The following is a 27,402-nucleotide window of genomic DNA, read 5'->3' as shown; positions in this document are numbered from 1 at the left end:
AAACCGTACATAGGAAAAGTTGACAGTCTGACTACAATTCATAATTTTTTACCTGGCAAGGTAAACATTTCTTTGCAGATTTCGATAGGAGATATGATGAGTTACAAATGTACCAAATTTTAGTGAGTTTCCACCATTATTTCTTAAGTTAAAGATGATTTATGTTGCTAAACTGTACTTATTCATGGTTGAAAAATTGCATCAAAATTCACTCTAAATGTGATAACTTTCGTACTGGCAAGTTTAAATGGCCTTTATATGTTAAAATACATAAAATATTGCGATTGATTTCTTTAAAAAATTACTTTATTATATAGAAATCAGTAAAAAAAAATGTGACGTTTCATTGGAGAGCATTCGTCGCTATAATTGCCCTGATAGTGTACCTTGTTAGCTCCTACAGCATGAACAAAATATTTACAACATGCCAATATTTAAGTTCAATTTGAATGTTTACATATTAATCTTCAAATAACAACAAATATTACATGGATTTAACCATAAAAACTTCAAGGGTGGAGAAACCTTAATGGCAATTCAAGAGACCAAATCAATGTAAATGCTCAATGGGTCGGGAAAAACGAGAGAGATGGATTGTCAAAATTCAACAGCTGAGTCTCAAAACGAGTTGTCTTGTAGGGATTTCTTCATGATAATCATAAGTGGTGTTTAATACCTCATAACAGTGATATTGCTGAGTGATGTGGGAATCACTTGCTGAGTGATGTGTGATACCACATCACAAAGATGGTGGGTAGTGATTATTCATACACTTACCCCTGACCATTATCTCTGTGATGTGGTGCCACACACTATCATCTCTTTGGTTTGGTTTTATAAACCACCCACCATTATCTCTGATTTGTTGTTTTATAATTCATGCACCTACCATTATCTCTGTGGAGGGACTTATTAACCACTCGCCACTTCCCATTATTGCTGAAATTTGCCTTTTACAAACCGCCTACCATTAACTCTGTGATTACCATTTATATCTGAAGGTTTATTTAACCCCCTACCATTATCTTTGTGCTGTACTGGTAGACACCACCTACCATTATCTCTGTGATGTGGTATCATTCACCAATCACCAACTACCATTATCTCTGTGTTGAACTATTAGACACCAACTACCATAATCTATCTCTGTGATGTGGTACCATTCACCAATCACCAACTACCATTATCTCTGTGTTGTACTATTAGACACCACCTACCATAATCTTTGTGATGTGTTACCATTCATCAATCACCAACTACCATTAACTCTGTGTTGAACTATTAGACACCAACTACCATAATCTATCTCTGTGATGTGGTACCATTCATCAATCACCAACTACCATTTACTCTGTGTTGAACTATTAGACACCAACTACCATTAACTCTGTGCTGTACTGTTAGACACCACCTACCATTATCTCTGTGATGTGGTACCATTCACCACTTACCACTATCTCTGTGCTGTACTACATGTATTAGACACCACCTACCATTATTACTGTGATGTGGTATCATTCACCACCTACCACTATCTCTGTGTTCTACTATTAGACACCAACTACCATTATCTGTGATTTGGTATATTCACCACCTACCATTATCTCTGTGATGTGGTACTATTCACCACCTACCATTATCTCTGTGATGTGGTACTATTCACCACCTACCATTATCTCTGTGATGTGGTATATTCACCACCTACCATTATCTCTGTGCTGTGGTACTATTCACCACCTACCCCTATCTCTGTGCTGTACTATTAGACACCACCTACCATTATCTCTGTGATGTGGTACACCAGGTTCTCCACTATATACTGTAGTTCCTGTATCATGGTCTGTCCTTCCTTGTCTCCCACTCTCCCACGGACCAAGTTAGACAGGTCATAGGCCTTGGGGTTTATTGCATCAGCTAGAACAGGGTAGATATTTCCACTAGGCTGTAAAAACCCAATGGAAAATTATCATTATGATTGTAAAATGGTTCATTCTGCTTTTCAATCCAAACTGTCTGATTAAATAAATTGAGTAAATTTTCTTGAATTTTTCATTGCAATCATCTTTGCTAGCCAAGGGTTAATTTTTGGTCCACTCTGCTCCCTGAGCAAACTGGATCAAAACCCTTGGCTAGCGAAGATGCATTGCAATTCTGCGACTCTAAATTCATTTTACTTCTTTTACGTGCATTAAGCAATTTCAATCAGTTCAAACATACATGCATGCTTCATTTGAAATACAATTTACTGGTCAACTTTCATTTAGAAAGTTTGTCTATAGTGGAATACTTACATTGAGGTATATTCTGTGAAGAGCTGCAACTATTTCTTTCAAAATAATTCCAAATAAAAATACACTACTTGGTCGACTCCCCGCATTCTACAAGGTTAACATGGTTAATTTATTAAGGGTGTAAAATATGGAACATTAAAAATCATAAAATACAAAAGAATCTTTGAAATCCAAATACTTGTTTATCAATCACACATCATATAAACCTAGCTGTATAGCTAAAATTCAAATATCAGCTAAACTGTAATAAAATTTGAAATTTACTAAGCATGAGCATCAAAATTAATATGTATTTATTTCAATAGCAAATGTTTACTGAATTCAGATGTTTTTTATATCTAAAATAAAATATTGATTGTAAAAAAAAACCCAACAAATATAAGTTGGTGTTCTGTGCAATGTTAATCAAGTTAGTTAAAAAACTAGATGTTAGTTCTACTTAATTGGATGGAAAGGTTATGGAGAGTTACAGTGTAAAAGAAAAATTAGTCATATTAATGTTGTGTATTACAATAAGAATCATTATTCATGTATGATGATTATATTCATCAGTTTGGAGTGGACAGTAGCTCCCAACAACCAATCAAAAGCTTCCATTTTGAAGCATGGTCATAATTAACCAACCCACAAGGCACATAGTGGTTACCACATGGTAAAATAGTTTGTATACAGTGCCGTCAATGATGTCACAGAAATAACTAGTTGATGTTTAGAGAAATACATTTATTTAAATTTTTAATATACCGGTATATTTAGTTTAAAATTTGACAGCATTTATTGCACAACACCGTCCGCTTCATAATATTGACCAAGTGATTTATTGTGCAAAATAGTTTTATATTTGGTCTGACATTGAGCTAATAATATGATTTTTTTGTTGATTTTTATACATTGTATACTGGTATTTAAATTAAAACTGGTCATACACTGTCTTCATCTATTATGGTTTGACTTCTTAGCAAGCCTCGATCATCCTCCAACATCTTTCTTACCTTTTTCCAAATATAGTTTAATATATATTTCCAATCAGTTACCATGAATTCCATACAATGAAGCTATAGGAATCAAGTAAATCTAGATTTTGATCATGCAATTCCAAACTTAATGAACGTCATTACAATATGTCATAAATTTTGACCAAATGATTCTGATAACCAATTAAAGAAAACCTATATTTGAAAAGTTAGCTTATATTATGGTAATAATATCTCTGGACATCCATTAAAAGTGGCTGAATTAAGATTAAGTGGCATGGAAGGCTTTGGACAAATAGAAAAGTACCCTATATTTATATGTACATGTATTACGGTAATCATTCATGAATAAAATGGTTAATGAAAAAAAATATTAAGTTCTCCATAACTTGTATTACTTTGACAGGGTCGGCATGTGATTTCATGTTAACAACTGTTTTATTTGACTAGTCAGGAAGATAAAGGAAGTTTCTAAGTGAATTAAAGGTTTGGATCAATTAGTAACTAAAACATGTTAATTATAAACAAATATTGAATCAATACACAGCAAACAAACCTTTGGTTTATCTGAAATACTGACTAGCAAAGACTAAATAATACATATAATATAATTTGTTCCGCTTAAATGCCAAAATTCATGAATTATTGAATCAAGAGTTCAGACAGGAGAAGGGAGATGGATAATTTTAAAGTTATCTAACTAAATTGGTATTGAAATGAAGCAGACTTGGTATGAGTTATTTTCTTCTTCAAATAAGATATAAAGGGAGAAATAAGGTAATAAACGTTTTCAAGCAAAGGAAAGTTTTCTGTAAAGACTATTTACCATGGCAGGCATTTTAAAAGGATAAGAATTGCATACATTAAGTATAACTGCTGAAAACTTTAAATAATTCAGTCCTGAATGGAGTGTTTCCTCCTTTGACTCTGATTCTATATCATTTCAATTTCAATATACATATACTCTTTGACTAAACCGTGTGTATTCAATATAATCCTGCCCAAAGTTTTCTTATTGCTTCTTTGTAATTGGAATAAAAGACATTCTAAAGAATGGTGATAAAATTTTAAAATCTTGTCTGAAAGTGAAACATAAATATCAGTCAATTTGAAACTTAAGTATGACATCACTTTATACATAAATCAAAATTGTTTTCTTTTTATATCCTATGATATATGGGTCATAAATTTATGATACATTATGATATATGTAGGCTAAATGACATTATTTCATGAAATTGATTTTCATGAAAATGCCAGATACACTATTGAATTACATGTGTATGAATAATGAACAAATACTGCTGGCATTGCATGTGAAAGGTTTTCAATTTTGTAATTTATTGTCAAAATATCCATTTAAATCGTCAATTATTTCAAAGTTTGTGTTCATCTTGAACATAGTAAAAAACCCTCATTAACCCTCTTCTGGAAGCTATAAGTATACCATTAAGTTGTTAGTTGGTTAGTCTGTTAGTAGATGGTACCTTTTCTCTAAGTGCTTTTAGTGAAGAAATGAACCAAGCAGCATAAGCAACATGGCGAAACTTTCTCAGGCCTCCTGAAACATTGAGAAAACACAAACTTTACCAGAAAGTCTTCAAATTGTGTTGAATATATATAAATTATACATTAATTGCTCTTAATATAGATAAATGAATATAAGTCGTACTTACTAGGGCCTGGGAAAGGTATATTTGTTTTCTTTACCGATCGTCTGGCTCCTAAAAGGCAAAACAGTACGAAGAGTTTGTGAGGGATTTTTCTTGAAAAATACTAGCTTTAAAAGAGAGATGGAGACAGAGACTTCATTATAATCACATATTATATCAATACTTATATTCCAAACCATAATGATTTATCTAAATATTTCTTAAAGTAAATCTAGCTTCTTCATCTGTATTCAGGTCTTAAGTATATGGTATATGATCGTATCATAAATATATATAATGAACAAGATTATATCAATAACAATTATATACCAGTATTTACATTCCATTTCAATCAACCAAGGCAACAAATTGACGTAACTTGAATATCTTGTGTATTCAAAGACGAGTTATATTCATGCATGCAAACCAAAGCTAAATATCAAAATTACCAATAATTGACTTCCTTCTAAGGCATGTATATAATGTTTTCAATGCATGACATTTATAAAGTTCATGCTATCAACCAAATGCTGTGTCATGTTTCTTTGTATGAAATAGTAATACCCTGGATAAAAAGTTACCTAAAGCTTTAATCATTTTATTGAAATTGAGTCTGTTAAAAAAGAATTTATACTAAATGGCCTAATCTTACCTGAATCTGATTTGCAAATTGCATTAGTTAATAAATTCAAAGAATTTCTTTAACATTACACGTTAAACTTTCTCTTTTAACATTTAATGAAAGAACTGTATTCATAAAAAATTTCAAAAAAAAGATCTAACATCTATTAAAGCTTGGCTTACAAATTGATCAATATTCAATCCCCGTTTAATATAGCAATTATTAGCTGTTAAATCAATGCACCATATCAACACTTCCAAATAAGAACCGAGATTGCTGCTCAGTTGCTCTTTTTTTTTGTTTACAAAAATAAACATATGAAATGCAAATTGCCAAGCAACAAGATATCCTTTAAAAGCATACCTTATCTTACAATATTTGTCAACATGAAATTTAGTTTTCAACCATGTGATGTGTATTTGCAAACTAGAAAATAAAATCATGCCTGCAGTATCAATTAATGTTTTTTTTAAAGTAAGACCTTAAATGTTAGGAATTCAAGATATTTCGGCATTCAAGATACAGAAAATAAAATATCTAAACCAAATGATTTTGGACTCCCACTCGATTGATCCCTTCCATTCCATGTTATATTAAATAAGTTATCTTATACATTTTATCCAAGGTATTGTCAGATATTACACTAATCATTTGTAGTTCTCCTTTTTAATGAATAATTATTTATGATAAAGTATTTTATAATTAAATAAGGACATAAATGATACATTGGTTACTTATACATGTATTACTGTAAAATTTTTAGAAATATTATGTGGGGGCTCAATTTTTGGGGAATTTCACCCCTACCCATAAAATAACATCCAAAATGAATTATTTATTCATTATCCATCCAAGTAAACCCATGATATTACATGTACAACCAAACGATCCATTAATTTAAAAAAAAATACAATCCATAAATCCCCACTTTAATGATACGCCACAGTACTGTAAATTCCTTCTTTTATGCGAGTACCTGGTACTTAATTCTGCAATTCCACTGATTTGTATCAAATCGCGGGAATAAAAATTCGAGAGCATCATTTTAGATTATAATTTCCTATAGTTCAAAACTGTCTGAAAAGCAAGATTTCTAAATCCACAAGGGTTGCTTCCCACAATTTTACGTGGATATTCATTCCTCGCATTTAATTTAAGGAATTTACAGTAATTCCATCTCTTATCAATGGAATAATACAAACCTGGCTGGGGAGAAACCAAAGTGGGCTGACGCTCAGGAACCGCTATGGCCCGAGGCTCAATAACCCGAGGTGGTCCTTCAACTGAAATAAAATTTCATTATCCTATTGCAATCATATACAGTTGTACTTCGATATCTCGAACACTGATATCTCGAACACAATAGATATATCAAAGTTAATTGCAAGTCCCAGCCACTTATTTTTTAAAGTATTTTAATTACCCTCGATATCTCAAATACTCTGATATCTCAAAGTTTTTAAACATTCCCATCTAGTTAGAGATAACGAAGTTTGTAATAACTTATCATAGAGTACATAACAGTTTTCGGGTGAGGCAAAGGTGTAAGAAATAAAGAAATTTAACATGTAGATATCACCTACAACAATATTTTTTTTTATTCTAAAATTATCTTGAAGGACTAGATGTAATGCATTAAAGGATAAGAAAATTTCCTTTACCATGATATCTCTTTGTGGTTTTATAAAAATGTCAATTTATCATCTACAAGGCACCTTCAAAGATAATACTAGTTATCTAATATGGAAAGCCTCCTTGACTTTTTGTCTTATTAGGTAATATCAATCTCAAACTCTATCTGATCAAGCCCAAGCTTAGAAGAAATCAATTTTTTGAAAGAAGTAAAATTTCTTTATACCAACTCATGTAAAACAAATATGCAGAGGCCAATCGGTTCATCAATTTTCACTGTAACATAGATCTACCATAGACATTACTTTTTTAAATATGGAAGATTTTCATCTGTTAGATAATTAAAAAAAAATTTGGGCCAGAAAAGTTCAAGAGAAATTTCCCTCCCAAACTGTTCTACCAACACACGACTTGTCTTGGCTTGCGCTTTATATTCCAAGTTGACAAACATTCATGAATTTAATTGAATATAAATATTCTGGGAGTTTAAACTCAAAGATGAACAGAAGACAAAATACACAGGCATTATAAAGAGGACATTTACACATCAACAAAATGTAGAACACAGATAAAAACATTCATAAACACAAATAAATATGTAAATGTTCACACACAAAAACACTTTCAACAAAACACCTTGGTTTTATTAGAGAAATTCTCTTCTTTGCTAGGTAAACATCAACATTTAATGTTCTGGTGTAATATATATTTATGTGGTCTCCAACCAGTACACATTTGTTGAATGGATATAAGGATGTGGGTATATTTTCTGAATGTCTTAGTCAAAGAAATGACAGAGAAATTCCTTTTAGTTGCTTTATTTCATGATTTTATCACACTGGAACAATTTCATTGGTTACTTTAATATGTGGCAAATAAAACAGAAGGTTTACAATTTTAAAGATTGGGAGGGGGAGGGCCAGAGAAAAAGGGGTAAATTTTGCTTAAAGTAAAAAGGTAAGTGAAAAATTATGATTCTTCTTGTTTAGTCCCAAATCTATGATTTACTTTACTGGTGGCAATGTGAAGCAAGTCACAGGTAGAAACCAGTCAACATACACTTCAAACTCTCATAATAATTGAAGTGATCTCTGGGGTGGGGTAGGGTGGGTGGGGGACATTTTCATAAACTATTATACTTGTAATTTACTACATACTTGTAGCTTAATCAGAATTTTTTCAGTTTCATTCATAAATGATAAACTTAAATTTAAAAGTAATTTCACAATCAATAATATTTAAAAATTCAAACAAATTTAAGATTGAGAAATCTGTGAACCATTTTAGGTATTCTTATCAATTTAAGTCTATGTTAATTCTGAGAGCTAGCGGTAAAGGTATAGTTGAAGAAGGCTACATGAGAATGTTGGAGAGTTAGTGCTACATTTGTTAATGGAAGCTCTACCCCTCCCCCCCCCCCCCCTCACTTCCCAAGCTTCTTAAATTCTAGAAGCCACTGAGAATGTTTTACTTTGTAACTTTAACCATAGTAAACAAAACTCTAAGGGTGCAACACACGAGAGGACAGAGAGAGAGGAAGAACCACCACAGAAAGGACAAAACATCAAGGTCATTGGAGGGTAAATCCCCAACGTCACATCAAAGACAAGAAAACAAAAGTATGTTTGATGACAATAATAATTTTATTCATGAATATATAACTATACATTCTATTCATAACAACAAGAGAAAAAGGTGCTCCCAATTCCTTTAATATCACAGACAATAGTCTAAACATCGTTCAGGTATTCAATCATAATCCTGTTATTCGAACATTTCAGTTTTGTCCTACCCATAGGTAAATATGCTTCACATTCTGAGGCTTAATGAACTATAAAAATTGATACAAAATAAATAATATATCTTTTAATATGATGCCATACTCTATACTATTGGTGTTTTGACATATCTAAAATGTCACTGGCAAGCTAAGATTGAAAATTAAAATCGCACTAATGAAGGTCAAAGTGATTAATAATTAAGATTTGTAATGTGTTCCCTCAGTTTTATGGATTACAAAGTCCCAAATAATTTTATTTTGCCTATTTTTAGAATCCAAACTTCAAAGTTGCCACCCTAGTTGTATCACAGATATCACATGACTGGATAATGTTTCACCCTTTACAGTTCAAGTCTCACCAGGTCAAAGTTCAAAGTTCACCATTCTCAGTGGTACACATAATAATTGGACCCATCATCATTGTAATAATAGTAGCCAGGAAGTGTGGTAGTGGCTGAAAAAACAAGAAAACACAGATCAGAGGTGGTAACGTTTATTATCATGTGCATAGATACAGTCATAAAATAAAGCAAAATGATAAGTGTGTCAGTGTGTCAAGGACATTGTGTGGGGTAACTTCTCAAGGTCATTTATTCTTGAGATTTTTAGAAGTAACTGAATTACTTGCCTTCCCAACCAGTGGGTTAAAATTTCCACTGGGTGGCAAGAAATAAAAGTTGACACTTGTAAATTCATACCCCCCACTTGAACACTCAGAACATCAAAGGGGCCATTTTGTTTTGCATGATAAAATAGGATTTCTTGAATCTGACAGCCGAGTGCTTTTCTTTGTACTTGTTACCATAAGCCAACTCAAATGGAATTATATGATGTGTTCAGATCTTGCCAAACACTTCCAATACAAATAGTCAAATACATAGGTACCACTGGAAATTTCTGACATTGTGAAGTTATTTTTTTTTTCAAATTGTAGTATAATTTCAATTTAATAGAAAAACATCAGCGTTTTTAAATTTTCTCTTAAGATATATGTGGTGTATTTAAAGAGAACTATTTTACACAGCAACTATGTACAACACTGGAATTCAGAGTGAAACCGTTGGGCAAAAAAGATGGACACTTTAACTCTGTATAAAATTGATGATAATTAATTTAATTCCTTTGATAAATCTACTTAATACACCTCACAATGTCCTTTCTGTTCTAGTGTATATATATGTCAAAGGATGAAATACTGAAAACCTATTATATTTGGATGTATTCTCTACTTTGCATTTTGATAGATAGCAGTTTCCCCAAAATCAAGTACAGTAAAACACCCTTATAGTGACCAGACTTTAAATGAATTGACACTTATAGTGAAGTAATGTTCATTCCCTATAGTTTTTAAAGGTATTTTAAAGCTAAAGGATATGGCAAATTACATTTATAACGAAGCAAAATCGCCCATCCCTGACACTTTGTTAAAAGCATGTTTTACTGTTGATATAGCTTAATGTCATTCATGTATACATTTATATAAATAGGTACATCTGCAGCTGAAATCTAGATCAACTCCTTTAAATATCAATTACCGCCAAATATCATACATCATAAATATAACACATTTACAGTAGTCTATATAAATTTTAAATTTTTTTTTTTTACCAATTATGACAGAGTCTACACAGATCTAAATCAAATATTTCTTTTCATAAGAAATAAGTCAAATGATTACAAAAATGCTCTTTTTTTTGCTTTCAAATTATTTTTTTTAGCTTTTTTTTAAAAATGTCTTTATCATCAGCATTTACTTTTTAATCACAAATCAAACACTTCCACTACATTGCTGATTTTGTTTTGTTTCCCCTTAACTTATTTAAATACTTTTCTATAGAATTTCTTCAAGCACCAAATATTACCAAAATCTGTTTTAAAAAAAACAAATTCTCTCCGCAGTGCACAATTTGAATTGTAGAAACCAAGGTAGTACAATGTAGTAGTGTACTGACTTTTATCATAGCCAATAGACTATCTTGAGCAGCTTTGTTCCTTATAGTATACACTGTTTCATTAGGTTTTATTTGAAATTTCAATATTTTGGCATGCAGTAAATTATCTATTCATCTCAAGCTATTATGTACATGTATTTGTATTTTAACATGATTGAAGACAAAATTGTTGTACCAAGTGGGGCCAGGTGGTCTTTTACACTGTGCACATCGTCTTGACAGGGCATGATGATCATTTACATTGTACACCCCCTGTTACAGTATGTATATCTTCACTGATAGTAATAAGACTGATACAATCTACTATACTAGTTCTAATGACTACAATCTTGTTACTGATCAACTACCGTTAGTAAATGCAGTACTTACTGACTCTAGGTTAGTGCATCATATTCTGAGTTGGTGTGAAGTGGCCGCCCAGTGCAATGTTAGTGGTTAGCAAGGCAAAGAAAGACAATGTTAATATAAAACACACAAATCTACACCCTGATATAGTATTTTATTCAGGATTCAATCCTCCCATAGTGCCTACAGTGTTTAGGAGTCTTAATTACTTTCTTATTATGCAAAACATTGCCTAAAATTTACTTTCGCTCTTTTTCTTTGCATTGCATGCACAAGTTATCAACAGATTTGCATGCATCTGATGAATACAGCATTCCCAAACTTCAAGGAATACATGTAGCTATATACGTCTATTTCCATTTCCATTTCAATGCAAGAACGCAATTTTTGTAAATTTGAAAGGGCAAAGCAGTTTGGCAGCTATGCCCAAATTAGATAACTGTACCAAGATCTGATGCATCTCAGAAATGCTTCAAATCAAAAATAGTCATCTGAGTAGCCATGCATGCAGGCTAGCTTCCATGCACAACAACCCACCAGCTTATCATAACTAATTCATCAAACACATAGGGAGGGGTGGAGTAGGGGTGTGGGGGAGGGGCTTAGAACATAGAACGTAAGAGAAGTTAAGTAATACTCTACCAAGGTGTTTTGTTGAAATCATTGGTAGTAAATAGGCTGATAGCCTTGTAACTCACCCCTCACTGGTGAGACTAATCTCCTGCAAAGAAAAAAACAGTATCAACTCATGAGACACAAGATAATTAAGACGCATCTTAATGATCATAATGTGCACATCATTTACAAAAAAATAAATACATGTATTTGTTTCGATTTTGAAACCTTGAAGGTTGGTTTGGCTTCCAATCCCACAGTCCTTTGCAATCAGTCTCGCAAGACCCAATCAAGTCTATATATGACATATTCTCATATACTGAATTAATATATTGGTTTAAATAAGATCTAAAAAAAACTCTTTAAACACTGATTCTATCAATATACCTTCCTTTACCATTTTCATTAGTGTAAGTTCCATTTTTGATTTCTCATGTAAATTTTGCCAGAAAACACAGTGTCGCCAACAGCAAAGATTTTTCAGAAAAGATTGATCAGCATGCTGTAGCAAGACATTAGGGTGGGAGAGTTTGTGGGGAAATGAGAGTTTGGCATATAAGTAAATGCTTGTGATACACTTTGCTTTTTTGGAAGTGATTTGTTTATGGTTTACATTAACAATTGGATTGTTAGATAACTATATATACAACATAGCATGCAGGTGTTTGTTTACATAACTATTTGGGTTGTTTTCCTTTAATAAAGTGACCGGATATCCAAAACTTCTCTTTTGAAAGTTGAAAAAAAATTATCTCGAAAAAGTTCTCACAGTATAACATAATTACAGCAAACACACTTACAAAGATATAGGGAGTCAGATTCACTCCCCTTACTCTTAAAACTTCTGAAAAACGTAATTTTTATCTCACTGGAGATTCTTCATCATACAAGTTTCACTGTACAGTACATTTATTGACAATGAACTGATTTTTTTAACAATTTTTTTTTCAGTACTTATATAAATAAGTAATATTTGGTGTAAGAAAATTAGGAATGGAGGTACCACCTTTCACCTGTTGGGTAATTGGATACATTTCATATAGTGCAAGGAATTAAAGAAATAAACAGCTGTCAGAAGATAGAAACCAAATAGTACACAGGTACTTCTGTCCACAAGATAATTACATACCCTGGCTGTGGGAGAGATTGGCCATTTCTGATTGGACAAAAATATCTTATTTGACTCAATCATTCAACATTGTAATTGAAATTTGAACAAAATGTTAAACCAATAAAAATTGATATGTATTATTAAGTTATTTTCAATATTAAGCATTTTTTTTTTACAGAGAAATTAAAGTAAGCTTCTTGTAACTGGGTTAATATAGTGTTCCTTTCTTTATTTACTTTTTCAATTAATAATTCAAACTGTTCATGTGTAGTTGTAAAAATTTCATTGTATTGGTGTGACTTTTCATCAGAACTTACGGTTCAAGGGGAGGTAATGCAGAGTAGTGATGGACAGCGGGTTGAGGGGGCGGGGACATCTGGTAGTGATGATGATGGACAGCTGGAGGCGCCGGTGATCTCTGTAACAGTCAACGGTATTGGTCAGAACAAAATCAGTAACAAGTAAAACATTGCGAAGAATCAAGCTAAAACAGGGTCACTAATTAAAGCACAAATAGGTCTAGTATAAGTCTAGAATCCATTTATCAGTTAAAGTAAGGAGAGAGAGAGAGAGAGAGAGAGAGAGAGAGAGAGAGAGAGAGAGAGAGAAGGATGACTCACCACAACTGTAGGTTCAGACATGTATGTTACAGGGGCCTGAGTCATTCTGCCGGCCCCTGGAAGACTTTGTAACATCATCTGTTGAACCACCAACTGATGCATCTGGTGGTTCTGCATCATCATCATCTCCATCCAATCTATGGGAGAAATTAAATGATCAGAAATTAATCCAATTTTTAACCCCTACCATTCCTACTTGTTTAGCATTTTTAAACATACTTTATCCCATTTCAAAAGTTTTTACCTAAAACTTGGAAACTGTGTGCTGATTGACAATGATTACAAAAAAGTTGAAGACTTAAATTTATAAAAAGTTGGTTAACGTTGGCTCGTTTACCGTCATGGTTATCAGTACATGTACAACCAATCAGGACATGGCTTGTAAAGGGATGTAGAAGACACTAGTACAACCAATGAGGACATGGCTTGTATAGGGATGTAGGCGACACTTACCTCCTTTGTTAAACATGCCTTGTCTCTGATCTGGCACCAGGTTCTGTACGACCGGCTGTGGGACTTGTTGTATAATGTGCTGGGGGTAGGACTGGGGGTAGGAAACCGGCGCCTGAGGAGGGTTCTGTATGGGGGGTAGGTGATACTGCTTTGGGGTAGCAACTCTGTGTTCAATTATATGTTTCACTTGGGACATATCTGGAAAAGACAAGAAATTCCTAAATTTACTCAAAGCAGTGCATGAGATTTACCAGTTGTCAAATAGCTTACAGAAACATTGTAGTATTGGAGACAACTGAATAACTTAACACTGGAACAGCAACAGCAAATGTTTAATAGAGACCTGAGTGGACATGTTCTTATCTTTTCATTCAGTAGATGTACATTTGGTTAACACACAAAGAAACTGTTATATGTTTTGCATTTAAATAAAAATTGTGCAAAATCTAGCCATGCTACACGATTAAATTGTGCACAAATGATGTTTTAGAAAAATATTTTATACACTTTTAACAGTACATGAGCACCTCATAGAATATTACAACAAAGAATGATATTTCTTCCTATACAAAGCTGGAATAACAGACTACTAGCTGAATGAATGTTAAACTTCTATGGTTGATGCCTTAAAAATTCACATATTAAATTTGGTGAACACACACAGACACCATATCAAGACAGCCAATAGTACACAGTCGATGGAAGCCCTTTTTGACAAAGTTGACCTGGTATTTTGGGAATAATTGAGGGAGGCAGACCAAAAGTACAAGGGAACAAAATGACTTTTTCAAATTGCTCTGTTCAAAATAGGTAGGAGTTATGGATTCACATAAATTGAAAAAGATTAATAACTGTTACTGCCAGCTATCAGGACTAGCACAAAAAGTTGATATTAGTTTTAATCCATACGGCAGTATTTACCCAGACAAGAGAATTCAGTAAAATGATAATTATTTTCTGTATATTTATTTATTGAAAATATATATGTGTACAAAACTAACATTAATCTCATCTAACATAGTGGAATACAAAACCTTGATAATCTTGTCAGAACTGCAGCATCAATTTCTTTTTCAAATTTTGGTGTTTTTTAAAGAACAAAATTTCAAAATAAATGTCTCCATACTTGAGCAAATCTGTTTAAAATATTATTTACAGGTAATAACACTCAGTTTTTTTCCAAATAAAAATCTATCAACTACTTTTAAAATAATTTATTACTTTTTAGCTAATATATATATTTTTTCTCTAATTTCCCCAATAAACTAATTCTTCACCATTTTTTTTTAAATCTTGCATCCCTTGAGGTTAAAATTTGAACGTCAATTAACACTATACCACACATTTAAACTCACGTTTCCATGGAAACCCTGAGTGAAAAAATTGTCATCAGCTTACCTTGGTCAACATGACCATGTTGAATGTAATCTCTTATTACATCGTTTCCAGCATCTAACAACCAGTTGTCCATGCCACAAGCGGCATGTTGAGAAGCCGAGCAGAGACTCACAAATCACAAATGGTAACTATCACCTCCAGCTAGGAGTGAGCAAACAACTTTTATGAAGTCAGAAAATGCGTTTTAGTCCTCCGAGTTTTGCTTCAGTGATTTTTCAAAGGAGGCCATAGTGGGGGAAAAATAAACTCCTAACTTTGATGCCCTCCAAGCTTTTTAAACTTTATAGAAAGTTATGCCAAATATTCATTAAAATAAGACTCTGCCCATTTATTTCCTATGCGATGTTCTAATGGAATTATTGATGTAAATTTGTGATGAGATTTAAAATTTTTATCTACTTTTTTTTTTACTTACGTTTATGTTAAAGTCTTGTTTGTTTGTGAAGCATTCTGACAGCTTTCTCTTTGGTCGCCATGGCAGACTCTTTAGAAAGGGAAGGTTTTTCCGGAAGGGTTATATTACCTTTATTTAGCACACATTATAAAGTTTTTCTTTAACAGACAAAAGAGGATAAAAAGCATCAACTATTTCATTTCTTAAGAACTACATAACTGTGAAGAAATTCACAAAGGTTTCCCCTTGCTATGTTCCACCTCAATACCAATAGAAAGTTCTAAATGACAAATAAATAGAGGAACTCTGTGAATATACAAGCCTGAATGCATCTCAGTTCAAATGAATAGGGAGTATTGATGGCTATTGAACAAGATGAATGCTTGCATTGCTTTCTTTTATAGCTAACACCTAATAACCATTACTTCACTTAAAATGTTTAAGAATACTTTAAAACTCTTGACTGAAATTGCGATATCATAGCCACAGCAAACACACATGAACTGTCATATAGACATTGAATCTCAAGTATTACTAAACGAGAGACATAGGTTTGCTCTTTATTTCCTCTGTAAGAAAGCTAATTCATCTTAATAGTTTAATTGAATTAGCCTTTCAGGGAAATGACAAAGCCTGAAGTATATTTGTACAGAGGCATAGAAGGCTGGGTAATCGAGGTGTTGTACTACTCGCCCGTGAAGTACTGCTGTCGCATTACTCACAGGTGAGATGGTACTACTTAGTGGGGAGAGAAAACATTTCCATAAAACCAATTGAACAATCCAATCAAACATAGGTGCAATGGTTTTAGTCCTGCATGTGAAATATATAGACTCAATGCACTGAACAACATTCAATTGATTTTAAAAGTTCAAACAGAAACAAGACTTTTTTTAAGCAGACAAACACTTAATCTGAAAGTGCACAAAAACTCTTTATTCTGTTCTGTCATTTTTAAAATCCAATTTACTGATCTTCTTATTTTTTTTTTATAAAGCTAAAATGTTAAAAACTTAAGGGCATATTAATTAGAATAATCTCTCATGCATCATTCTTTTTTCTTCTTCATCATGTAACTTTAATTGTATTCATGCACAATTAAGTCGAATTATCCTCAACATAACCAAAACATCAAATGTTAAAAACAGAATTTGTTTGGAGAACTGTTTGAATGCAAGGCAACTGCTGAACACCCATAGTTCATTTGATGTAACCAATGGTAACATTTGTGATTGATCTCTTTATCATCTTAAGCTTGAAAAATAATACAAGATTCATTTCCTGACATACTTTACAAAAGGTATCATTTATCAAAAATAGGTGTTTTTTATAATAATTTCATAGGAGTTTGATTGAATTTGTTATGAAACAGCTGTCTTATGATGAAAACACACAACATAGAAGTTACGATAATTATACAATAGAGAAAAGATGGTCAAGTTTTTGAAAAAATTTCTATGTACTAGGGTAAATTAAAGGAATCAGTGTAAGCCTTTGCATATTTAACCAATATATCAATACATTTAAAATTCTTAAAGATTCAATCACTTATATGACAGCTACCATTTAGGAAATGACACATTCAATTGACATTTATTAAACATCGAAATCAGACAGCTGACGTTGGTTTGATCCTTTAACTAAGATATGCAATTTGAGGTGCACTCGGGAGATCACAAGTACAGGGGTATTACATGCATAAATGCACGTTACATGCGCAACTGAAGATCTCAGAACACTTGTACCTTAAAATGCACTTTCAAATGCTTACATCACATCATACAGAATTTTGTATTGTGTTTAGAAATCTAATTTGCCTTAATCTTTTGACATAAGGCATTGTTGCATGATTCAGCAAATACAACATCATTTTAACTCTAAAAACAGACAGAAAATGGACATATCTAGGACACTTTTTTTACGAAATAAAATAAATACTGTGAGTAAAACCTGAAAAGAAAGACATTGGTTTGGTTTTTACAACATGTCTACTTTGGTTTCTACCAGACATTTGTTGTTGAGCAAACATTGATCTAAACCTTCGTTAGAATCCGAGACCTACTGCCAAGGGAATTCTTTACAAAACGTTCCAGAATGACAACTCAACAGAAATGTAGAGCAAGTCGACAATAATAGCCATTCTCCAAATCATTTCAGCATAAGACATATAATTATATCTGCATGAAGCATTATATATAGTGCATTGAGCTTTCTTTATAAGCACATGAATACTGTTTTTGGCCATGGTTTGTACTTCTGAATAAGTGCATATTGTCATCTAGAGCTCAATTTACACACCATGTCCTTCAATGCATATAATAGACTTTATGGAAAATCTTATGACATGCAAATAATATGACACAACACCATTCAAACTGTATACATGCATCTTTTAAGAAATGTATCAAAATGAATTAAATGTAAAAATTTAATCTAGAATGTTTTACTACATATTGGCATGATAAGAATTGAATAAATGTGTCACCATGCAATGAATACAAATGAATAGAACTGATTCATAGAAGTTCAACTTTTACGCATCAAACACATATTTCATCTACTTTGATCATAAAATACAAGTCTTTGATTTAGAGTGGCAACAAAAAAAGGGAAAAAAGAAAAGGAAATTTTTTTTTTTAAGTGTTTTAATACCTGGTAACTAAAACATAAATTTTCTAAAGTCCTGCAGGGGGTTAATATATAGACACATTAATACTTTGCATGCCTTTTGCGTCAGAAGTACATGCAGAGTACATCAAAATTCACAACCATACATTCCCAGCTCTCCAGCCTGAGTTATGCCCCTTACCTTTGTCTCTGTAGGGGTTGTTATTATCGTCCCGATACGACTGGTTCCTGTTGAAATCTGGCAATGACCTTCGAGACGGTGGGGGAGGGAGGGGGGAGGGGGTGTAACGTCGCCTGGCACTGTGAGATCGGGGGCGACGGCCGTGATCCTCATTAACTAACTGCTCATGCTAAGGGAATAAGACAATAACAAGTCAAGTTTATATGAATCAAACTAAACATATCAATTTAATAATCACAATCTTCTATTTTATTTATTCACTGTTAATATTAGACACCTCATACATATAGCAAGTTTGTAACATGATTTAATAAATTAAATTAATGAGAAAAATTATAATATATCAAGTTGAACATATACACAGTACGGAATGTTATATAATCATTTTTTTTGTCATTATGAGAAGTGGATTAGGGGTTAGGGATGACAATTACTAATACAATGATTCAAAGAGCCACAAAGAAGGAGATAGTCAGCTGCTACTTCTATAAAATAAAACGTTCAGGTGTTTAACATTAAATATTCAGGTAAGGAGAGAAAATAATCTTTTTTTAAATTAATTATTGATAACTTAATGCATTCATTTCATAATGGAATCCTTACCAGTCCTTTTCAAATAAAAAATAGAAGTGCCTCTAAGTGGCCATGAATGAGTTGGAATTTTGCAATGTAAACTGAATAGGTTTTAAATCTTGTATGCATGTTTCATCATTTTTTAATAGGTTTTCATTTCTTTCATTTTAAACAACACAGTTTTCTTAACACTACAAGTTAGATAAAATAGAGTTGACCTCTTTTTAGAGTAATGGCGTATCACAATATACATCTAAATTTAAAAAATAAGTATTTAATAATTGATTCATAAAAGATAGATGAATGACCGCATACAATTACATGATATTGTTTTAATTAACATCCTTGGTAATGGTATCTCTAAAATTGACCAAAATAGCAAAGTGACAATTTAATTTTTGCTATCGAAATTCCTGGAATCACTCGCTTGCGGCATGTTACAGTTAGTTTCTTGAATATTTCTGGTGGCTTTCCAGCTATTTTCTATTTAAAAATTAATCTACACCTTAATTGAGCATTTAATCATGTGTCCTAACAGTATAATTTAAAAAGTTCATTAAGTTAGATATGAATCGAAATATGAATAAATATACTTTGAAAAAGTATAAGGCTTTCATAAAGTTAGCTACAGATCTGCGACTACATACGGCCATGATAAGGTTTACAGTCTGGGGAATCTGTGATCTGACTTACTCTTATTTTGTCCAGCAATTCTTGTCGTCTCAGCATAGCCTGTTGGAGTTTTACTTGTTCATCCAAGTCATTTCCACCTGGAATTAAAAAAAAAACTTTTTTATGACCATCTTACATTCTAAACATACTACCATAATCAAATTAGACTGTATTAAGGATAAGTACCCTCACAAAGGTTCTGTCATGTAAGATCCATGTTTAAATTACATGTACATACATTTTTAGATTACCGACAGATTGGCAGTAAACCTTTATAGTGAATCATAAACATATTATATTGTGTTGAATATGTATGAAATCTGAATATTTAATGATGTACTATGTATAAAACGGGAACATTACATCAGGAGAGGGATGGATTGACTCCCCCTATTATAAAATTTGACATATTAAAGAATAAAATTGATTAAAAAAGAGGTACGTTGACACTACATCACCACCATTTAAATGCTTGTATATGTGATTGAGGGTTTAAATCTAATACAACTACTGATAATGCAAAAAATGAAAATATTTCAAGTTGCAACAATAAACTGCATATGGGAGAAATAGTCAAAAGCCGAAAAATATTGTAATTTTTCAGTCAGCTGCAGCAAAAAGAATTTAAGCCACATACAGTTGAATTTCGGTATCTCGAACACCGATATCTCGAATACAATGGATATGTCGAAGTGATTTTTAAGTCCCAACCACTTATACTTTAAGTAATTTATCCTTAATATCTTGAATACTTGGATATCTCGAAGTTTTTAACCAGTCCAATGTAGTCCGAGATAACAAGGTTTGACTGTATTATCCATCTTTGCTAGCCAAGGGTTTTCGGTCCACTTCGCTCCCTGGTGAGCAAAGTGGACCGAAAACCCTTGGCAAGCAAAGATACATATTATCAATTTCAGGTTAGATTTCATCCCTGTCCACTCCTCTAAATAATCAATTGCTTTTTGATTTCTGTTTTCAAAAAATAGTTTGGAAAAAAAAAAAAAAAATTAAGACACAGTAAATAAAAAGAAAAATTATGGATTGAAAATGAATTTGGTTTACATCAATCATCTATATAGTTACAAATGAACAAAATATTATTACGTCAACCCCTTTGATGTTTTGCATATGAAAATATTTTTAAATATCGCTCATACTAAAATGTCAAAAAAATAAGAAAATTAATATCTTATACTTGCTCTCTTTAGTTTTAAACTAACAATGTACCTAAAAAATCCTGATAGAAATAAAGTTAAACTCCTTGTATAACTTGATAGTGATGGCAAGATTAATATCTAATCTGCAGCCACTTATCAAGAGAAAATTCAACATTTGACCTTTTTGGTCTCTTATAAAGTTGATCACATTCAGACACTGAGTAAAAACTGAAAATAATTGTTCATCTAAAAAATACTGATTTAAGAGATTATTGACATACGTTGAAAAGACATTCGATCCTCTTGGAAATTGTATACAGGTCTACTTTTTTAACAGCTGATAACAGATAAAATCAATTAAGACATGTCGCAGATTTGACCGTTGATTAACAACAAAGCGCGATTATGTACTGTATGATTGCCCACTTCTTGAGCATGAATACAAGTTTAAACAACTTTCAGAAGTCAATCTTCCGTACAATGTTATCTGTGGCATCAAATTTCATGTTAAACAAAAAATGATATCTTTACTGACACTTTACATTCTCTTTGACCCCGCCTAATTGTGTAACTTCATCACTGCTAACAAATATGAATACATAAGTTTACAGAGATCTAGATGAACCACATAACAACAGTTTATAAAGTGTCACAATAACCTGTTTTCATGCCATGTAAATTTTACCATACCAACAATATGTAAATTTCATTACACCTCAATGATATTTGCTTTTTGGTCTGCTCACTAGTGTCAGAGGCCAACCATGCAGTGAATTATACAGGGAAAAAAAACCAAAGTAAAACTTTGTACATAATTTTACTCTAAAATTAGGTTCTTTCTTTTACGGTACTATCAGGTACCATTTATATCAACTAAATCACTGCTCGTTTTAGCATTTTCTGTCACAAAATCTATATAATGGAGAACCCAGAAATAAAGTTAGTATTAGTATTGATTCTTTCATTTGTGTATTTTGGTTTACATTTAAAAAAAATAATATTAATAGCATGCATTTTTAAAAATATGTTGTGATATTCAGTTGTTGATAAGTCTTTTGGCAAAAGCAGAGTTATCTCCCTTTGAAAGAGAATGGGAACCATTCGCCTGGATCCTAAATTTCAAGCATACAAAGAAGATCTTAAATCACTATTACGTTTAAATGGTAATTGCTATACATGTTTTCCTCCAAAAATGGGTTTTGATTGCAAATATCAAATTAAATTTCCATTTAATTTTTCACCATTTGATTGTACACCCAATAAATGATGTTCAAATGATCATTATAACAAGAAAGGAGCATAAATTATTGCTCCTTGTTCACGCTTTTACCTGTTGGTACCGTCTTCTCATTCAACAGGTCTAGCTTCTGAACATACTGCACGGCACATTTACAAAGAAAGCAGTCTAGTTCTTCAGCCATGCGTTTTCATTGTCAGATCCTTGTCAAGTTCCTTATGTTCTCTTTCAAACATACACAAGTCATTATTAGCAAGAGCTTTGCTCTCAAACAGGGTTAAACTTGAAGTGTATCATGAATACTTTCCATCCATTACATTCATTTTTGCTTCCTCATCATTGAAGGATTACTGGAGCAGGTCAGAATAGGATTTCAAAGTAAAACCAAAACAGAATTCCACACGACCATTAGTCTCGACTCTCTGATTAATTTCCAAAATTAATTCTCCTTCTTTTGACAAGATATTGGAATTTTCCTGCATTATAAAAGCATCAGACAGAGAACGTCCATTTTCCCTCTTGAGTTTAATGTAAAAATACCACAGTCATTCTGTCATATCTCAGCAGTGAGGTTGCAGACCATTCGTGGCTTAGATATTCTTTTCAGGATTGATCTTCATAAAGGAACCCAAAATCCACGTGAATCTAATATGGAGGAACAGGTTATTCACAGCAGAGATAAACAGACACTCCAAGAACTAGATCTTGCCGGATTTAAAACAGACTAAAAATATTTTACTTCAAATCAATCAGAAATATCATAATAATCAATATGTGTGTGTCCCATTCCACAGAATCATCTAGAATCTTCTACACAGATTACTAATGACAAAAAAATAGCAAAGTTTGAAAGCTGCCTAAAATGGGCATTGATTTAGGACTTAACATTAAACCTTTGTAAGGTGTGTAATCAATAACTGGACTCTAAGAAACTAGATAACACGGAAAAACAAAAACTAATTTAATATATTAGTAAACATTTTTTCATAAATTTCATTGGAAACAGTGTTTCATTAGAATCTTAATTGAATTCTTCTGGTCAGAATTTCATGCTATCAATTGGCAGAACTTATTAGTCATGCAGCTTTAAAATTCCAAGTTTAACATTGTCGTATTTGCAAGATGATAAACATTGGATTTTATTAATCTAATTTGCAATAAACAAATCTAGTAGGTGGTAAGGCAGGAATCTACAGACGTTTTCCTTAAAAGACACATAAGAGTTTGTACTGAAATTGGAACCTTTGAATCATAAGGACCTTAGTTTAATTGCTGCAGTCAATATTAGTCAGTCAAACTGAATAACAGTTTAAGATGTTCTCAACCAACAAAGCCTCAAAGATTTTGGTTACTCAACAGAGAAATAAAAATTACACATACACACACCTAAGAAATCTGTAAGATTTAGGACTTGTGTGGCTCAATTAAACAAACAGTACTGTAGTTACATTATTATGCGTGGGCACTAATTTTCATGGATTTTGTGAAAATCATCGCTTCAAGGATATGTAAATTCATGACCAACATTCCTATCAATTAATCCAGTATGCCAACATATGTTGTACTTCAATGAACATTCATTTTCTTGAATAAGAACCACATAAAATCCAGGAAAATTTATATTCAACAAATGATGAAGACACCATATAGTCACTACTACTTTTTTTCTGTTGATAAGGAGGTTCAATAGTGTGTTGTAGCCTCTTAATAGTCTGTTGATGGGATGAATACCAACTGCAAGTTGTACTGAAGAGGAGTCGCTTCAAGACCCTTTCTGTTTCTTTTGATTCAAAGAAATTACATAAATTTCAAGTAGAACTGCATCAGGCAAAATGACATTCATATTTGAGAGCAACAAACCATTGACTTGCATTACCCTCTGTATCTTTCTATGACAACAGAATTTCACAAATCAATCAATATTAAAATTAATACTCACCTGTAAAGTAAAATTTTCTAGGTATGAATGCTGGCCTACTCATGCCTGGCCATTTCTCGTCAAGTAGTTTAGATCCACCTGCCCTCTTCTTTCATACTATAAATGCAAATTCGGGCAAGTCTTAACCCTTTCTCAAAGGGTCTTTACTTGGCTTTGTTTTAATGTTGATATTTACACAACAAGTTTGCCCAATGGAATTAAAGTCTTGAAGTCATGACTTATCATCAGTTTGGTCCAATCATACATGAACATAACTAGGAGCTGTGACTTAATGCTGGCAGGCTCTTATCATGGAAGAAATCAAACAATGATGATGAGATGCTGGGATTTAAAAAAGAAACCAAATAACTATATGAATTATAAGAGCTTCATTTGAGTAATACTGACTCTTTGCTGTGTGATTGTCAGTAAAATCCAAATACCAGTGGACTATGCTGTATTATATCAGGCTTTGCTGTGTTACCTCAAGCTTTGCTGTGTAACTTCTTGCCTTGCTGTGTGACTTCTTGCTTTGCTATGTGACCTCTTGCTTGCTGTGTGACCTTCAGCTTTGTTATGTGACCTCAAGCTTTGCTGTGTGATGACCTCTTGCTTTGCTGTGTGACCTCTTGCTTTGCTGTGTGACATCTTGCTTGCTGTGTGACCTTCAGCTTTGTTATGTGACCTCAAGCTTTGCTGTGTGATGACCTCTTGCTTTGCTGTGTGACCTTTTGCTTTGCTGTGTGACATCTTCTTTTGCTCTGGGACCTGTGGGACCTCTTGCTTTGATGTGTGATATTGATTTGTTGTGTGACTTCAGTCTTTGTTGTGTGATCTCTTGCTTTGTTTAGTGGCCTCTTGCTTTGCTTTGTGACCCCGGGCTTTAATGTGTGACCTTTTGCTTTGCTGATTGACTTTTGGCTTTGCTGAATGACCTTCAGCTTTGCTGCCGAGCCATTTGGTTTGCTGTGACCTCAAGCTTTGTATGACCTCTTGCTTAGATATGTGACCTTGGGCTTTGCTCTGTGATCTATGATTTAACTTTGTAACCTCTGGCTTTTCTGTCATGATCAAATAGTGTCAGGTTTGTTCTAATTCCATGGCTTCTGATTTGTATTCAAATTTTATATTACCCCTCCCTTAACCACTGTCAACAGAAAAAGGGGATAGTGTCTTAATCATTACCAGCTGCTACTCCGCAATGGATAATTTAACTAGCTGTTACAAGACAAGGTTTCCATGTATTTGTTTATATTTTTGTCTTTGTTAAGACAAGACTTTCCAGCAGAGGTTTTAACAGATAATAAAACAATCTTTAGTTCTTATAAAATATTATTCAATCTTCATAAAATCGCCCAGAATAGCAGGCGGGACAGCTCTCCCTTGGTAAGCTTTGTTGTATGAAGGATTACTTCAGATATCTACAACCACTGCATCGATAACAATGGGGGTAATATATCTGGGAGTCCGCGGACAACGAGATAGAGTCACAGCTATGTTGGAATCTCTGACAAGATCTTATTACAATGAAGAACTGTCTCCTAATTACAACAAAATTTGATGTCCAGGAACAACAGGTGAAGTCTTATACCTTATCTGATCCACTGGACTGGCCAAGGCCAAAACATTTCAGAGGTGACAGAAACAAAGGACATTGCGATATCAACAAATTAATCTTTTGTTTTTATAGGTCATTGCTTTTTTAACACTGCAGAACCTTTGTTAAAATGTCTCAGTGCCTTGTATGACAAATTTACTTAGCATGATAGTATATCATACATGGATCGAGTTTTCTAAAACTTTACTTCTGATGCCATACACATGAAATCTTATACCTCTGTAGCAACCTCTAATGATACAACGTCCACTAATGATATAATGTTGCATTAGTTGTCAGGATGTTGACCACTAATGATATAATTTTATCATTAACGAACAACCTAACCGTCCGCTAATGATATAATTTTAGATTTATATCATTAGCGGTCAAAAACCGTAACCTCTAATGATATGGAAAAAAAAATGAGAAATAAGGACTACCTTGACCACTAATGATACACATTTGCACACATTTTTAATTGCATTAGTGGATGGATTTGCAACCTTTAATGATATAATATGATATAATTTAATATAAAATTATATATATATATTTGATTTGATTTTCATACGATACTCATTAATCAAAAAGGAGTTGTGCTAAATATTTTTAGTTGAAGAAAGTTTGAAGAAAAGCAATTTTACGATATTAAAACATTATTGATAAACTTTTAGCGGGATTTTATTAACATGAAAAAGGTCCAATTCATAAGACTTAATCTGCCTGGTGCAGGCAGATAGCTAACCTTGCACAACGCAAACAAAAGTCACACGGGTTTCATATTTTATTTTGTGTGGAAACGTTGCCGTCATGAATAATATTGGTAAAATACTACGACAAATAGAAATAACAAATTACTAAATAGGAAAATATAGAATTTAACTTTATACCTTTAACTGTAAATTACTTTAAAGACCATAATGGTGTGCCATACTTTTAAGAATGTTTTATCTGTAAAATAAAGTTCCATCTGTAACTATACTTAAAAAATACAATTTAATACTAACAAATTTGAGCAATTACTTCAATAAAAAAGACTTACTTAGTGGTTCGAGGCACGCATCTAACAAGATTGAAGACGATTGACAAAGTGAGACCGGACTGGTCAGTAAGGCTGACAGGAAGTGAGTGATTGACCAGATATAGTTAACTTGTACCAAAAATGATTACCGGGTATATTAAACTCAAAGTGGTTAGCTTGTAAAAAAAATATTTCTAAAGAATTTTAAAATTAAACCATAGACAACACAAGACTATTTGCTATTATGGTCTGTAGCACAATTGAATCACTAATTTATTGTTAAGTTGAATATGTGGGTTTGTTAATTATACCTTAGAACAACAAAGAATATGAAATAATGTTGGTTGAATTAAAACTACTTCAACAATGGTGATTATGTCGGTGTAACAAAAAATGTTAACCCGGGTTGAAAATTGACCTGGGTTTGATAAAATTATATCATTAGTGGTCAACATTCTGTCCACTAATGCAACATAATATCGTTAGTGGACAGTGTATCATTATATAAATAGTGCCTGTTTGGGAGGGTAACAGTTGAAATTGACACCCCGAGAGAACCATTGTCAACCGACGCGA

The 27,402-nt window shown here is 32.6% G+C and overlaps 1 protein-coding gene across 10 annotated transcripts in view; it reads right to left on the bottom strand.

Annotated features, from left to right (window-relative positions):
• Positions 1 to 27,402, bottom strand: part of LOC105323177 (mediator of RNA polymerase II transcription subunit 15) — a 44,412-nt gene that overhangs the window by 3,489 nt on the left and 13,521 nt on the right. For 3 of the 10 annotated variants that reach the window (XM_011422170.4, XM_020065210.3, XM_066085593.1), the window contains 12 exons: positions 19,915 to 19,991; positions 18,649 to 18,817; positions 14,048 to 14,245; positions 13,595 to 13,731; positions 13,292 to 13,392; positions 12,993 to 13,019; positions 11,947 to 11,969; positions 6,742 to 6,822; positions 4,942 to 4,989; positions 4,753 to 4,826; positions 2,292 to 2,378; positions 1,778 to 1,942 (listed from right to left, as the gene is read on the bottom strand). In XM_011422170.4, coding sequence (XP_011420472.2) covers positions 1,778 to 1,942; positions 2,292 to 2,378; positions 4,753 to 4,826; positions 4,942 to 4,989; positions 6,742 to 6,822; positions 11,947 to 11,969; positions 12,993 to 13,019; positions 13,292 to 13,392; positions 13,595 to 13,731; positions 14,048 to 14,245; positions 18,649 to 18,817; positions 19,915 to 19,991 — 1,187 coding nt within the window. Of the gene's footprint in view, positions 1 to 1,777; positions 1,943 to 2,291; positions 2,379 to 4,752; positions 4,827 to 4,941; positions 4,990 to 6,741; positions 6,823 to 11,946; positions 11,970 to 12,992; positions 13,020 to 13,291; positions 13,393 to 13,594; positions 13,732 to 14,047; positions 14,246 to 15,445; positions 15,799 to 15,860; positions 16,020 to 18,648; positions 18,818 to 19,914; positions 19,992 to 22,380; positions 22,985 to 24,226; positions 24,346 to 27,402 lie in introns of those variants that run through there. The other 7 variants (XM_066085592.1, XM_011422171.4, XM_011422172.4 and 4 more) reach the window with 7 other exon arrangements.

This window comes from Magallana gigas, chromosome 5, assembly GCF_963853765.1.
Source record: "Magallana gigas chromosome 5, xbMagGiga1.1, whole genome shotgun sequence".
Lineage (NCBI taxonomy): Eukaryota > Metazoa > Mollusca > Bivalvia > Ostreida > Ostreidae > Magallana > Magallana gigas.
This window is presented reverse-complemented; position numbering and strand designations above follow the sequence as displayed.